This window comes from Python bivittatus, unplaced genomic scaffold (genome assembly GCF_059951505.1).
Source record: "Python bivittatus isolate LINGU-HERP-01145 unplaced genomic scaffold, Pbiv_v1 ctg000960_np1212, whole genome shotgun sequence".
In the NCBI taxonomy this organism is placed as follows: Eukaryota; Metazoa; Chordata; class Lepidosauria; order Squamata; family Pythonidae; genus Python; species Python bivittatus.
The window spans coordinates 10,402,986-10,420,325 of NW_028277124.1; the positions used below are offsets into that span (position 1 = coordinate 10,402,986).

The 17,340-nt window shown below is 39.5% G+C and overlaps 1 protein-coding gene across 5 annotated transcripts in view; it reads right to left on the reverse strand.

The window, feature by feature from the left end:
- SNX5 (sorting nexin 5) overlaps nt 1–17,340 on the reverse strand; it is a 45,048-nt gene that overhangs the window by 27,178 nt on the left and 530 nt on the right. For 2 of the 5 annotated variants that reach the window (XM_025168657.2, XM_007431400.4), the window contains exons 2-3: nt 9,681–9,785; nt 231–341 (exon numbers count right to left, since the gene is read on the reverse strand). In XM_025168657.2, the coding sequence (XP_025024425.1) occupies nt 231–341; nt 9,681–9,785 (216 nt within the window). Of the gene's footprint in view, nt 1–230; nt 342–2,445; nt 2,508–9,680; nt 9,786–17,055; nt 17,271–17,340 lie in introns of those variants that run through there. The other 3 variants (XM_025168655.2, XM_025168656.2, XM_088131426.1) reach the window with 3 other exon arrangements.

The window sequence follows — 17,340 nt, forward strand, 5'->3', positions numbered from 1 at the left end:
AGGATTGCAACTTTTTCAAATATGCAGGGGATCTTACTATTTCTTCTAAAATATGGAAAACTTGTCCCAAGATTAAAACAGTGCTAAGTTATACCATACATACACACACACCAGAGTAAGAAACAGTACTAAAAGGATCTAAAAAAAGCAAGCAAGCAAGCAAGCAAACAAGCAACCACTTGTTCAAAATCTCCTTATTCTAACATGCAATCATCAGAGGTAATACTTACAATTAATCCTGCATAGTCTTCTGTTTCAATTAATGTATCATGAAGCCATTCAAAATCTTCATGATGCCTTGTAACTGAAAACTCTGTGCCTTGAAAAGCTGGCAGTGTAGTCTGAAAGTAGAGGACAGCAGTTAACTCTGGTTTTTAATTATTAGAATAAATTACTTAATGTATGGCCTCTGATATAGGGAGAGGAGGCAGGAACAGCTACTAAATGGAGCTGCTGAAATGCTGATATTACTTTCTAATTCCCTATGGAAAGGTAGTAACTGAGAATGCAAGAATGACATGGGAATTAGATTATTCAATGTACCTGGGTAGAATTCTGACCAATCTAATCACTCGACTGAAGTGTTATGGCCAGTGCTCCTACAACTAAATTGAATAATAAAGGTGATAAATAAATAAAGAAGGGCAGCCCTGCTTAGCACCTCTTAAAATCAGAATCTGAGTCATACTGTTGAATCTTATCTGAACTTTAGTTGGTCCATAAATGAGATCAAGCATCTTATAATAGCTAGTCCCAAATTTAAATAACTTTAATACCTGTTTTAAAAATTGTAATTCTAGAGAATCAAAAGCTTTAAATATATCTAAGGAACATATAGCTAGTAGAGATTCATGAGTTTTGCTAATTTGTATGATAGTTCATACATATAGTTCATAATAGGGGTGGATATTTCTTTTTGGAATAAAACTAAATTTATCTGTATGGATAATGTTACCTGTAATCAATTTTAGATGGTTAGTTAATTATTTGGTGTAGAATTTATAATATGTATTAAGAAGCGAAATGGACCTATAAAATACCAATTCCTGATAATTTTTATCTGGTTAAGGATCAGAGTTATCTTAGACTCTTTCCAAGAGTCTGTTGGGGTGTCTCCCTGATGCAGGTACTGCATCCAGTATTAAGACCTCTTTAAATCCTTTGTAAATTCCCCTGCAGTCTGTCAGGACCCGGAGACTGGGGGCGTCACTAGCCACTGCTGAAAATGGCATGCTGAGCTATCTGCTCTTCTCCTGACCTAGTCATTTTTCTTTATGCTGGCCAATTTACTTTACTAAATGCTTCTTTAGACAGCAAGATAAATCAAGCAGAATATCTAAGAAGGAGACTTTGCACACAGGAAAGGGTTTTAAAGCTTACTGGGAATTGCTGAAGGAAGTTGAAGAGGCACCTTTCTCCAGTAATGAGGAAGACACAATGGAGGAAGCAAGCACTGCCCATACATGCAGACAGACAACCAATATGGACTTAATTGGACACCTAATAATACAACTTAAAAAATGAAGGCGGAATGGGATAAACACGCTGTGGGAATAAGTAAAGATGTGGCAGGTTTGTCTGAGCAATTTAAGGAAATGTCACACCAAATAGCAGATATAGCTCAGTCAGCCAATAAAGCCTATGATAGGGCCACAAATAATGTCTTGAGATAATTTCAGAGATATTATTTTGAGCCTTGCTTAAGACTGAGCTGGCAGATGTACAAGATCACAATAGAACAAACAATCTAAAGATCAAAGGAGTGCTAGAGAATACTGGAATGATTGGTTTGATCTTATTTCTAAGATTAACAACCTGAACAATGATTTGAATCTGATAAAGATATGAAAGTGTTCACTGGATTTACTTTCCTAGGAACATGTGGAAACCTAGAGATATCTTAGATTTGTTAACTCAAATATAAAAGACAAAACTGTAAAAAAATAATGTGAGTTGGACGAGATTAAATGGGATGGTGAGAAAGTCTCTTCTTCCAAGACATTAGCATGGTAACACTGCAGTGAAGAGAGGAATTTAAACCACTATCAGAAAAACTTATGCAGCATGAGATTCACTACAAGTAGAGATTTCCATTCAAGCTAATAATTGAAAAGGAAGAAAGAAAAGTTATTTCTGACTGAGATGTGCAGCCTACTGGCAGAATTCTCTAACAAAGTGTGAAGTAAGCAATTTACAAACTGTCCTTGGAACTGTGGAAAGTAAGCTCAACTACAGCTGAAGATAAGAATGCTGCACCAAGCTGCAGAGCAAGGGAAACTATGCTAACTATATTAACTCCTTTTGAACCTTTAGATCTAGAGGGGGGGGGAAGGGGGGAGTTAGAAAAATTGAAAAAAATAATTTAGATGAAAGAACAATAATAGGTTAAACTATGATTAAAAAATTGTAGAACATTATAGAAAATAATTTTGAGAGATTACTCACTCTCCTCCTTAAGCTGTGAAGAGAATCTTTAGAGGACCTTCTGTGTTTTCTTTGCTATCAGTCTAAGTGGGATTGGAGGATTGGAAAGTTAGATTTGGCACCATGACCCAGTGAAGGAGGGTGGGGTGGGGGAGAGAAAAAGGAGGGGCGGTTCTTGAAGGGAGGAGGGAGAAAGGGACAAAGGAAATAGGATAAAAAAAAAGAACAGCAATTTTTTATATATTTAAAACATCAGGTAACATAAGAAAAGATTTTGTGAGCACAAGCTTTCAAAAATTCCTTGGATGCCAGAAAACATTATTTGCACCAAGAAACTAGATAGAGATGTTTTAAAAAAAGGCAGGTAATGGGAGAGTAATGTAGAATTATTTCCTTAAATATCAGACATCTGGGAGATCCTATCAAAGAGAACAAAAATTGTTAATCATCTTAAATCATTTAAGTCACATGTGGCTATGCTGCAAGAAACATATACAACAAATGGTTGAATGATAGATATTTTGGCAAGCAATTTTTTGTACAAGGATCCAATAAATCAAAGGGAATAGCCATTCTTTTCAAAGATGGTATAAACTTCAAGATGGAAAAGATTATATATTTAAGAAAGGAAAATTTGAGCACAAAAAAATAACTCTAGCATCCATACAGTGGGGCAAAAAAGTATTTAGTCAGCCACCAATTGTGCAAGTTCTCCCACTTAAAAAGATGAGAGAGGCCTGTAATTTTCATCATAGGTATACCTCAACTATGAGAGACAAAATGGGGGGGGGGGGGGAATCCAGAAAATCACATTATCTGATTTTTAAAGAATTTATTTGCAAATCATGGTGGAAAATAAGTATTTGGTCAATATCAAAAGTTCATCTCAATACTTTATTATATATCCTTTGTTGGCACTGACAGAGGTCAAGCATTTTCTGTAAGTCTTCACAAGGTTTTCACACACTGTTGCTGGTATTTTGGCCCATTCCTCCATGCAGATCTCCTGTAGAGCAGTGATGTTTTGGGGCTGTCGCTGGGCAACACGGACTTTCAACTCCCTCCAAATGTTTTCCATGGGGTTGAGATCTGGAGACTGGCTAGGCCACTCCAGGACCTTGAAATGCTTCTAACGAAGCCACTCCTTCATTGCCCGGGCAGTGTGTTTGGGATCATTGTCATGCTGAAAGACCCAGCCACGTTTCATCTTCAATGCCCTTGCTGATGGAAGGAGGTGTTCACTCAAAATCTCACGATACATGGCCCCATTCATTCTTTCCTTTACACGGATCAGTCGTCCTGGTCCCTTTGCAGAAAAACAGCCCCAAAGCATGATGTTTCCACCCCCATGCTTCACAGTAGCTATGGTGTTCTTTGGATGTAACTCAGCATTCTCTCTCCTCCAAACACAACAAGTTGAGTTTAGACCAAAACATTCTACTTTGGTTTCATCTGACCATATGACATTCTCCCAATCTTCTTCTGGATCATCCAAATGCTCTCTAGCAAACTTCAGACGGGCCCGGACATGTACTGGCTTAAGCAGGGGGACACATCTGGCACTGCAGGATTTGAGTCCCTGGCGGCATAGTGTTACTTTGGTCCCAGCTCTCTGCAGGTCATTCACTAGGTCCCCACATGTGGTTCTGGGATTTTTGCTCACCATTCTTGTGATCATTTTGACCCCACAGGGTGAGATCTTGCATGGAGCCCCAGATCGAGGGAGATTATCAGTGGTCTTGTATGTCTTCCATTTTCTAATTATTGCTCCCACAGTTGATTTCTTCACACCAAGCTGCTTGCCTATTGCAGATTCAGTCTTCCCAGCCTGGTGCAGGTCTACAATTTTGTTTCTGGTGTCCTTCGACAGCTCTTTGGTCTTGACCATAGTGGAGTTTGGAGTGTGACTGTTTGAGGTTGTGGACAGGTGTCTTTTATACTGGTAACAAGGTCAAACAGGTGCCATTACTACAGGTAACAAGTGGAGGACAGAGGAGCCTCTTAAAGAAGTAGTTACAGGTCTGTGAGAGCCAGACATCTTGCTTGTTTGTAGGTGACCAAATACTTATTTTCCACCATGATTTGCAAATAAATTCTTTAAAAATCAGACAATGTGATTTTCTGGATTTTTTCCCCCATTTTGTCTCTCATAGTTGAGGTATACCTATGATGAAAATTACAGGCGTCTCTCATTTTTTTAAGTGGGAGAACTTGCACAATTGGTGGCTGACTAAATACTTTTTTGCCCCACTGTATATGTTCCTAATCTGGGTCTGACTATCTTCAAAAGATTATGAATAGAAAAAAATAACACAGAACATTTTATAGTAAGAGAGGATTTCATGGATACATTAAAGTATCATAGTGGAATATTTAAGATATTTCAGAATTTAATGCACTGTCATGGGTTTATAGATGCATGGGCAGTTATGAATCCTGTGGCTAAAGGACATATGTTTTATTTTGGTGGACATAAAACTTACTCTAGGATAAATTACATATAGATATCTAAACTTTCTCAAGCTTTTAGCAACAAATTAAATTGCACCCATATTTATATCAGGCCATGCTCCAGTGACTCTTACATTCAAATTAGATGAGATTACTCCATTTATTTATAATTGCCATTTTAAACTATGAATTAATAAAGGAGTTGGGAGCAGTTGCCGGTAAGCGCGAAAAACCGCGCGCACCCGAAAAGGGCACGAAGCAATGGAAACCCCACCTCCTGCGCTCGCCAGCTGGGCTCTGCCCTAGGAAGGAGGCTCTGGCAAACCACTTCCGAAAAACAATTGCCTTGAAAACTGCAAGGACTCGTCCAAGCAGTCACTGCAGGGTCAGCAATGACTGAGCGCAGACAAAAAAAAGCTTTATTCAGAATTAATATTTTACTAGTAAAACATAATAGAACTGGATCAGCCAGCTATAAACAGCTAGTTGATTCGGAGACAAATAAAAAATCTCAAATTATTTTTGCCAAGCAATGAACAGGATAATAAAAATCCTAGAATGCTGGAGAATAATTAAAGAAAGCTAAGGAAAAAACACATTATTGTAGTGTGATTAAAGATAACAATGTTCAAATAGTTACCAAAACCAAAGATATAAGTAAATAATTTGAAAGTTACTTTCAATAATTATATTCCTCGAATAATCCATCACTAATAAGAATTAATATTTAAACAGATTGTTTCTAGAACTAGTTCCAGGGGACCTCCTTTTTCAATTTCAGAAATTTCTGAAGACTTTAATACAGATGAATTTGTATACCTCGGTGGGATATGTTCTAAAGATGGGAAAATAGATGGAGAAATGTTAAGGATGCAAATACTGATTCTATCAGTAGCAGTTGGTACTACGTGGCCTGCTAAATGAATGTTTCCTGAAAGAAGCAAAATTAGATGTGTAGAAGTTAGTGCTTCTTCCATCTTATTACTGTATTTTTCCGACTATAAGACGATACTTTTTTCTAAAATCCTTACGCTAAAAATTGAAGGGCGTCTTATTCAAGGAAGTCAGCCAAGGAGAGAACCGCGCAGTGGCAAAACTGCCCATACTTTGTCTCTGCAAACGGGCTTCCTCCTATTTCTAGCCTCCAATCACGAGTGAAATAGCTTGAGTCTGCAAACAGACTTCCTCCAATCACGAGCCTTATGTAACTGACGTCAGCTGATGCTGAACAAACCAATTAGAGGAGGTCTGTTTGCAGAGAGAAGCTATCGGGAGTTTCACTCGTGATTGAATGTAATCAGTTATGCAAAAGAGCATGGAAATAGAGCTGCAGAGAGACGGTTTGGACCTCCTCCCACCGAGTGTATCAGGTAAATGTTACCTAATTACTAAATAAAAATGTGTTCTGCACTATCTTTAAAATATTGATTTCTTAATTTTGGGTTGGAAAAGTGGGGGTCGTCTTGTACACGGGGCGTCTTATTGACAGAAAAATACGGTATATAGAAATGAGAGTTGGCTATGCCAGGAAAAATATAAGTAGGATGCTTATAAGGATATAGAAGAAGTACGTATATGTTACGCAAGATGAGCTAGATTCCAGAAACAATAGGTATGGAATAAAGGTGGACTGAATACAAAAGCGAGGATGACCACTACAAAAGAAGTAGATTCAGATGCTTTGGTTATATAAAGATAATAAATTAGGATTGAATCAAGATAAATATATGAAGCAAGAGTGGTTAAGTGGAAGGAGAAGGCTGAGAAAATTACAGTTGGATGGAATAGCATAACAGGGATATATTCGTGTGTGTATGTGCGTATACACGTGTGCACATGCGCAGAATTTCCAATTCAGTGTGGAAGAGGTGATTTGCAACACACAGGAATACAAAATGACATCTTTGTGTAAATAATTAAAATTGTGGCTGTTTCTAGAAACACCCCCAGCAGTGGTCCTAGAAACAGAAATGGCTGCTTTAATTAATCACAGACCAATTCTGTCTTTGTGCTCCTGCAAGCCCTCCTAAACTGAATCTGAATATTGCCCAGCCCAAGTATGAAGTTTCAAGTAATACAAAAATTGCACTGTATTACTGGATAAAAAGCGACTAGTTAACAATGTAAAGTGAGCTTCAATCCTTGGCCAAGTATACCCATTTCTTTCTACAAAATGAAGGGAAGGGCTGCAGATCAATGGTAGAGCCTGCACTTTGCATGCACCGGTCCCATGTTCCTGTTCTAGATGTAATTTTCCTGATAAATTGTGTGAAACTTTCAATTTTATGAAAAGACAATGTTGTCAAAACTCCAAATGCTGTTGTACTTTTTCAGTCATGAAGCAATGAAGCATATGGGGAAAAATATACACTGGTACCTCGGGTTACGAACGCCTCTGTTAACGAACTTTTCGGGTTACGACCAGCTCCGGCCGCAAAAATTTACCTCAGTTTGCGAACTCCGCCTCGGGTTATGAACCGGATCCGTGGCCATTTTCCCTGCTGCCACGCGGTTGCGGCTTCCTGTGGGCGAGATCGCGGTAGCAAGGAGACATTCGGTGAGGCTTGTGGTGTGTTTTGTGGTGTTCTGGAAGGTTTTTGGTGTGCTTGTCAGCATAGCTCCAAAGAAAATGCAGAGCAGGCTTGGCAAGAATAAGGCTTTGAAGAAAAAAGTGATGATCGAACTGAAGAAGGACATTATAGAAAAGCATGATCGTGGTATTCGTGTGACTGATCTGGCCTCGGAGTACATGATGGCGAAGTCGACCATCTCGACTATTTTGAAGAATAAAGATGCCATCAGAGGAGCTGATGTGGCAAAAGGAGTAATGATCTTAACGAGGCAGAGGACACAAGTGCTGGAAGAGGTGGAAAAGCTGTTGTTAGTGTGGCTGAATGACAAACAGCTGGCAGGTGATAGCGTGAGTGAAGCTATCATCTGTGAAAAAGCCAGGAAACTGCACAGTGATTTACTGCGGACAAACCTCTCTACCAGCACAGCAAGTGAGGAATTTAAAACCAGCAGAGGCTGGTTTGAGAAATTCCGCAAGAGAAGTGGCATCCACAGTGTGGCAAGACATGGTGAGGCTTCCACTTCTGACAAGGCTGCTGCAGAAGCCTACAAGAAAGAATCTGAGGACTTCATGAAGGCGGAAGGATACGTCGCTCAGCAAGTGTTCAACTGCGACAAGACAGGGCTCTTCTGGAAGAAGATGCCAAACAGAACCTACATCACGCAGGAGGAAAAGGCACTGCCAGGGCACAAGCCCATGAAGGACAGATTGACCCTTTTGCTGTGTGCGAACGCAAGCGGTGACCTGAAGATTAAGCTGCTACTGGTGTACCATTCCCAGACCCCTCGTGCGTTCAGGGAACACAATGTGAACAAGGCCAGACTGCCTGTCATGTGGAGGGCCAATGCAAGAGCGTGGGTCACAAGGCAGTTGTTCATGGAATGGCTGCACGAGGTGTTCGCACCCAGCGTTACAAAATACCTGTCTGACAACCAGCTGCCTGAAAAGTGCCTTTTTCTGATGGACAATGCCCCGGCACACCCTCCAGCCTTGGTGGATGATATGGACGCTGAGTATAACTTTATAAAGGTCAAGTTCCTCCCCCCCAACACAACACCTCTTCTGCAGCCCATGGACCAGCAAGTGAACTGCAACTTTAAGAAGCTCTACACAAAGGCGCTCTTCACCAGGTGTTTCAATGTTACTGAGGAAACATCCTTGACTCTGAAAGAGTTTTGGAAGAAACATTTCAATGTCCTCCACTGCATCAGCCTCATTGACAAAGCCTGGGAAGATTTCACTTGCTGGACCTTAAACTCAGCCTGGAGGAAACTGTGGCCAGAATGTGTCGCTGAACGTGACTTTGAAGGGTCTGATGCAGAGGTAGTGAAGGAGATTGTGTCCATCGGCACAATGGGTCTGGTTGTCGATGATGCAGACATAGAGGAGCTTGTTGAGGACCATAAGGAGGAGCTGACCACGGAAGAACTTGCTGAGCTCCAGAGTGAGCAACAGAAAGCGCTTGGCGAGGAGCATTCCACTGAGGAAGAGGAGGACGGGGAGGAGGTGAGCAGTGAAGTGATACAATCCATCATGGCGAAATGGAATGAGTGCCAGGATTTCCTTGAGAAGCACCACCCCAACAGAACTGTGACAAACAGAGTGTTTAACATGATGAATGACAACGTGTTCTCTCATTTCCGGAGGGTTATGCAGCGCAGGAAAAAACAACTGACTTTAGACAGGTTTTTCCCCAGAACTGAGCCTGCAGCTAAGAGGCAAAGAAGAGAGGAAACCCCTGAAGGAGATCTCCCCGATGTCCTTTTGGAGGGGGACTCTCCCTCCAAACAATAACTGCCTCCCCACCCCATTCTCCCTCTTCATACTGTGCTGTACTGTACTTTTTTTTCATGTTTTTGTGGTTTAAAAATAAAATGCATATGTTTCAGAACGGATTAATCGTATTTACATTGAACCTTATGGGGAAATTTGCTTCGGGTTGCGACCAAATTCAAGGGCGGAACGGATTAACCGTATTTACATTGAACCTTATGGGGAAATTTGCTTCGGGTTGTGACCAATTCGGGTTGCAACCAGAGTCACGGAACGGATTAAGTTCGTAACCCGAGGTACCACTGTACTGTAGGGATGTGCACTACACCTGCAAACGACAATCTCATCTTATATTGCCCCTTGCCTATCCCCCTGGAATTAAATGACCTTGAACTGTTGTAAATTTAACATAGCCACAGCTTCCTTTCTTTCTAATTTTCTCTCTGCTGTGGTGCCTTACCTTTGTATGGATTGTAAACTTCACTTTATCTTTCTCACTGAGGGCATCAGGGATGTCAATTTGGAGTGATGTGTCACTATTCAGATCCACCGAGACAGACCTCATCTGATAAGGAAACAGAAGAGATTTAGATGGCTGTACACTTATTCCATCACATACCAACCCTTGCTAAGCCACCCATTGAAAGTGGTAAACTAAGAGCAGCACCTCTTTGGAAATCACCTCTACATCACAACATTATGTTGCTGTATTGTTCCCTCTTGAGGTGGTGCTTTGACATATCATGCAGCAAAATATAAAGAGTACTGTTAAGTAGGCACTGTATTTTTGGACAGGGAGACCAATCTTCAGAAGTAAGATGACTGAGAGGAGATTCCCAGAAGTCCTTCTCAAGATTTCTTTGGCTGATTTTTCCAGAGTTCAACATTTCCTCAGTTATCCCTTCTGTATTTTGGGATGACTGTTCTAATTGACAATGTCATCTTACTAATGGAAGTAGACGATTGATTTATAAATGCGAGTTTTGTTTCCAGCTCTAGCTCTGCTGAAGTAACCTGAATGAGTTCTAATATGAGGCAAGGAGCCTCCAAACCATTCAATGAGCTTGCACAATGGCACCTGAAAAAGTGGTCAACCTGTATTGTAGGTTGATGATCAAATGCAGGTTGACAATTTTTCACATTTACCCTTGCAATCATTCCCACAGCTTTTGATAGAGTTATGCCTCCCCCTTATTTCAGCCTTTTAGAACTATTTTTTCCATGAAAACATGTATTTTATTTGAGCTCAAATAAAATAATGTTTACATTGTTATTTTCTGGCAAAAACGAAATTTGTGGCAGAAATCTGAAAATTAATAAAGAATGTATATTGGTTATTAAAATGTGAATTTCAATGTTTTGTCTAAAGAAATGTAACTACAAAAGAGTTACATTTACAAAAGAGAACATTGTAAGACTGATTTTGAAAGAGTTGTATACAAATAATGAACATGTAATTGCTAAAATGTATAAACATTTATTGAAATTTGAACCAGAAGAACAAGTGAAAGAATGTATGATAAAGTTAAAACTTTTGGTTATAATATACAGATGGAACAATGGGAAAATATGTGGCTGAAAGGACTGAAATGTACATTGTGTTATAATCTTAAAGAGAATTTTTATAAAGTGGTGTACCATTGCTATATATCACCAGAGAAATTCTCTAGAATGTATAAAGGCACTTCAAATTTATGTTAGAAATGTGAACATGGACTTTATCATGCTTGGTGGACGTGTAAAAAAGCTAGAAAATTCTGGATTCAAATACATACACTGAATACATACACTGATTCAGAGGATTTTAAAGATTAATATACAATTGAGACCAGAAGTCTTCCTCTTGGGACTGATGGACAAACAGTTGGAAAAAAGTCATGGAACTTTGGTTTTTTAATATGATAACTGCAGCGAGATTGTTTGCACAAAGATGGAAAGATCTGGCAATACCTACAATAGAGGAATGCTTGGTGAAGATGATGGCACTTGCTGAGATGGCCAGACTGACTTCTTTGATTAAAGAGAAGACAATATCTACATTTATTGCTGACTGGAAACCCCTCATGGACTTTTTGCGTTATAAAGAAAAAAAACTTATGATTTATGGTTTTGATGATCAGACAGGATAGATTATAGAAGGAAGAGTCATGATGTAACTTTAGAGTAAGAGATAAATTTATAATTGTACTTATAATTGCTGTAAAGATGATTGGAAACCACTTCTTTGTATTTTCTTTTTCTTTCTTTCTTGCACTTTTAGCTTTCTCTTTGATTTCTTTTTTCTTCCTTGCTTTATATTAGTTTGTATTAGTTTTTACCTTTGTTTTTAAAGCTTCTAATAAAATTATATACAAAAAAAAGAAGAAATATAACTACAAAATTGAAAAAAATATCAAATTTCCAAGGAGCCTTATGGGGCCTTAACAACAAACACTTACTTTGTATCTGAAAACCAATGCACACTTTTGAACTCAGCCTAGTTAACTATGACTATATAGGATGTACTTGTAAGACAGTTTGTACCAAATAAAATAGCAACATCCATTTTTAATTACATATGCAATCTTACAAAAATTTAAAATGGTGGCTTAAAGTATCCTGATGACATAATATTTGAATAGTCAGCTGAATATTTTGTTACATAGGGAGTGGCAGTTTTCCTCTATTTCAAGAGTGAGAAAGTGACAAGTCCTTTTCTCAGGCCTTTCCATCAGGTCTGCAGCAATCACTAAATTTCTGCTGTGATTAGCCTGGAAAGTCTGCCTATAACAGTTGGCCGAGCTTATAGGTTAGAAGGCTGGAGGTTTCAAACCACCTCCCCTGGAAGATGTTTGGGTCTTCATACTCTGGCCCTGCTTTGGAATAGAAGCTGCCACCATCTATGTTCTGGGACATCTCACTGGGCATCCACCCCATAGTTCCAATGTGTGACACAGATAAGGTTCTCACCACCTGGGCTGCCTTTCCGGCAATTAAAAGATTAAACTGCAAAAAGCAAAATAATTTCAAAAATGCAACCTCCTTGCTATTTAGCAAGATAAGTGTAATGTCTTTTAAAACGTAAAATGCAAACATTAAATGAGGAAAGGAATAAATGATAAGAATTGTTCAAATCATGGGAGTATAGCAGCTTAAAAGAAATACAAGAACCTGCAATGTTCCAAGCAGACCACATGATGGTGATGGTCTGCTACAAAATCTCTCAAATCTTTCTGGAAAGGTATTAGAGAAAATAAAGTTCCAAATATTACACAGATTATGAAAGATATGAAAGAATGAAAATATTCTCATGTAAAGCCTGAACTATGAATGAAAGAAAGATGACAATAGATTCAATTACCCATTTTGGATAGAGAACTAAAGGCAATGAAACTTTACTTAGCACCACAGAGAAAATATACCTAGAGGGATTCCTGACTAGAATATTTCCTATGTCTTATGAAGCAAAAGGATCCTCTGCTTCTTTTTCTCAATTTTCCCTCTTCTTGGGGATTCCAAACTTTAGGCAGAGGCTGTGGGGAAAAATGGTAGCCCCTTTTTCTCCCAGCTCTAGTCCACAGCTTCTTGGGTTCTCTTCCCTCCATTTTAAAAGCAAAGTTTTTTTCTGTAATTCCTGCAAGGAGAAGGACAGAGTAATTTGACTCTGCACATGGCCAAAAGCCACATCTCACTAGATTGTCTGCAGTTTGCACAAGGGGGTGTGTATCCTGAGCTCTGCTGGAACTATTTTCATAAGATCTCCGTATACAGTGGGGCAAAAAAGTATTTAGTCAGCCACCAATTGTGCAAGTTCTCCCACTTAAAAAGATGAGAGACGCCTGTAATTTTCATCATAGGTATACCTCAACTATGAGAGACAAAATGAGAAAAAAAAATCCAGAAAATCACATTGTCTGATTTTTAAAGAATTTATTTGCAAATCATGGTGGAAAATAAGTATTTGGTCACCTACAAACAAGCAAGATGTCTGGCTCTCACAGACCTGTAACTACTTCTTTAAGAGGCTCCTCTGTCCTCCACTTGTTACCTGTAGTAATGGCACCTGTTTGACCTTGTTACCAGTATAAAAGACACCTGTCCACAACCTCAAACAGTCACACTCCAAACTCCACTATGGTCAAGACCAAAGAGCTGTTGAAGGACACCAGAAACAAAATTGTAGACCTGCACCAGGCTGGGAAGACTGAATCTGCAATAGGCAAGCAGCTTGGTGTGAAGAAATCAACTGTGGGAGCAATAATTAGAAAATGGAAGACATACAAGACTACTGATAATCTCCCTTGATCTGGGGCTCCATGCAAGATCTCACCCTGTGGGGTCAAAATGATCACAAGAATGGTGAGCAAAAATCCCAGAACCACATGTGGGGACCTAGTGAATGACCTGCAGAGAGCTGGGACCAAAGTAACAAAGGCTACCATCAGTAACACACTATGCTGCCAGGGACTCAAATCCTGCAGTGCCAGATGTGTCCCCCCTGCTTAAGCCAGTACATGTCCAGGCCTGTCTGAAGTTTGCTAGAGAGCATTTGGATGATCCAGAAGAGGATTGGGAGAATGTCATATGGTCAGATGAAACCAAAGTAGAACGTTTTGGTCTAAACTCAGCTTGTTGTGTTTGGAGGAGAGAGAATGCTGAGTTGCATCCAAAGAACACCATAGCTACTGTGAAGCATGGGGGTGGAAACATCATGCTTTGGGGCTGTTTTTCTGCAAAGGGACCAGGACGACTGATCTGTGTAAAGGAAAGAGTGAATGGGGCCATGTATCGTGAGATTTTGAGTGAACACCTCCTTCCATCAGCAAGGGCACTGAAGATGAAACGTGGCTGGGTCTTTCAGCATGACAATGATCCCAAACACACCGCCTGGGCAACGAAGGAGTGGCTTCGTAAGAAGCATTTCAAGGTCCTGGAGTGGCCTAGCCAGTCTCCAGATCTCAGCCCCATGGAAAACCTTTGGAGGGAGTTGAAAGTCCGTGTTGCCCAGCGACAGCCCCAAAACATCACTGCTCTAGAGGAGATCTGCATGGAGGAATGGGCCAAAATACCAGCAACAGTGTGTGAAAACCTTGTGAAGACTTACAGAAAATGTTTGACCTCTGTCATTGCCAACAAAGGATATATAATAAAGTATTGAGATGAACTTTTGATATTGACCAAATACTTATTTTCCCCCATGATTTGCAAATAAATTCTTTAAAAATCAGACAATGTGATTTTCTGGATTTTTTTTTCTCATTTTGTCTCTCATAGTTGAGGTATACCTATGATGAAAATTACAGGCCTCTCTCATCTTTTTAAGTGGGAGAACTTGCACAATTGGTGGCTGACTAAATACTTTTTGCCCCACTGTACTTTAGATCAACTAATTTGAGACTAATCAGTCAACCTGGGGAAGGCCGAATGCAAACAGATTTCTTTTAGATGGCATGGGGTAAAATAGCTTATCATCCCAATATAGCTGTGGGCATCTATAAGAATTTTTCAGGGGTGTGGTGATTGCAGTGTAGAATGTGATTAAAAAATGTCATTAAATAAATTGAAAAAAGAGGAATATTGTAGCTTGTCTTACAGACAAAAGTAATGATTACAGGTCACTCTGCTAGAAGGGACTTTTTTTAAATTAAAACTGAGAATCAGAGGACTATGGCCCGAGGGAGGGAAGCTATATATGTGCTAAAGCTGAACAGAAACCCTTTTGGGGTTAGAAAATCCTAATGTCATGTCAACCCATAAACAGAGGAGAAAGTAAGCCCCCCCATAGCCCCCCATCAATTAAACTAGCATGCTAGGGTTCTCCCTAAGAGGAACATTATGTATATTTGAGGGATGGACATACCATTAATTTTTGTACAAATGAACACAGGCCAACTCATAGCATATTCTAAACATCTGAGGTTGGTTCCTGAGGTAGCAAAGACTAACTAAACAAAGGCAAGGTTTAGCCCATACTAACATCATCTTGAGGATTTCACAACTGGAATTAGTGCAAATATGGCTTTAGTGGAATACATATAGATTCACCCCATCTTACCCCAAAGTGATGGATCAACTGTCATGACAATGATTTGACATTATTTGAGTTTTTTCCTCATCTAGGCAGATTTCTAGATGCAGGGAAAGATATCCAATTTGTGTATGTTAACCTAGTAATTCGGTGAACAAGTTAGGGCTGATCTGGTCTCCCACGCCATACATAAAAAACTCCATGAGGCACTGTTCCTCTATATAGTATGTTTTGCTGAGCATTAGTATATATGCACTTTCTGCATACTGCTGTGTTGTTGATATGGAGTATCAGGACACATTGAAAAATTTAAGCACTGTTGGTATGGGCAGCCAGCAAACAAGGCTAGTTCAGCAACAGAACTGATTAGAGAAAGAACTCATTTTCATTGGATATGACTAGTACCCTTTTTACTATTATGAGGAAATGCTGCATATGGTAGGGTATGATTAAGTTTGCTACCCAAATCTACAACTCTTCTACCTAAATAAAAAGCACCTTGTTAAGTCTTGATTGACTAAAGCTACAACGGGCAGCAAAGGTCAGTATCTGTGGGTCCATCTGGTGACAACCATGGCAGATGTATGACTGCCACTTCAAATTTAAGGGAAGGATATAGCAAATGTGAATGAAGATGGTCCAATCTTGTAAAAGGAAGTTGAAATTGAACAATGGGACCCTCAAAAACAAAGACATGAGAAATTCAAACAACCAAAATAAATAAATGAAGCAGGTTATGGATGTGGTAGAAACAGGAAGGATGGAAAAATATAGGAGAGGTACATTGAATACTATTTTATGAATACATTTATGTTGTTTATATCTTTTCTTATGTTTTTCATATCTTTGTTCTGTATTCCCTTTCTGCAGTGTGCAAAGTATTGCTTACTCCAAATGGAACAGTGTAATAGTATGTAGGTATGTAGCTGCATAACAGATTCTAATCTAAATTATAATCAAAACAGTCCCTTCAGTCTGTTTCCCTCCAAACTGTCTGGCTGTTAGCAATCAGCATAGACTGCTACCCCACCTATTCTAGGACAAGTGGAACTCATCGCTTCATCAGTGGAGCTCCTTCACACTCCCACTCACCAGAGCCTTACTGGCAGTTAATTCTCATCTGATGCCTGTGCTGGGATCTCCACATGGTCAAGCAAAGGAAAGGTTAAAATCCACAACAGTAAAGGGAGGGGGAGAGGGACAATATCCCACTTTTTGTACAGAAAATCAAGTTTTATGATAGAAAGGGAAAGCCTTAGGAAGTGTCATTTTAAGTAAGTTGGTAATTAACTCTGCAAGCCAATTTTGCCTCCCTTCCATTCTGGAACAATGAGTAATACCAAAATCCTTTATTATCTAAAGTAGCTCCTTCCACTAACATTTTGAACAATTCATAGATCATTAATGTCTTTGTTAAAAAGCAAATTTACAGTCTAATGAAATAGATCAATCTGCATTCTAGAATACAGAATATCCAAGTAAACACACAGACGATCCTGCTGCCAAGATTCGTGGAGAAATGAATAGGAGGACTGGAACACAGCTCAACAGGGAGTGGTAGCCCCCCGTTATTTACATAAATACTACTTTCATAGAAATGCAGATCAACATTTTAAAGAAAATGTGGGAAGAAAAGGAAGAACCCACACATCGCCCACAGTTTGGTGCTTCTGTTTCACTGCAATGCTAAGGTTGCACACCTCCTTCAGTTCTCAGCCTTTCTCACCAACCCCAATACTAAAATGCTTAGACCGAATAATAAATATTAACTTGGCTTCAAATTACAGAATACAAATACATCTGACGGATTTATATTTATAAATCTAACAATTATACGCATCCGGACGCCGACCGGCCTTTCCGCTCCGAGGCTCTTTCCTCCTTTCGCTCATCCTGTTTACCTCGCTCAAGCTCGGCTGCGGCACGACCAGAGCCATAATCCTGCGGCGGCAGCTCCCGGTCGTTTTCTAATTGCGTAAATGCTCCTCAACATCATCTCCTTATATTTCCTGCTCTGCGAGGGCAGAGCACCGCCCATTTTGCCTTCACCATAGAGATAAGAAAATGCAAACCTTTAGTAGTAGTAAAAGAGAAAAAAATGCACGAGACTCTT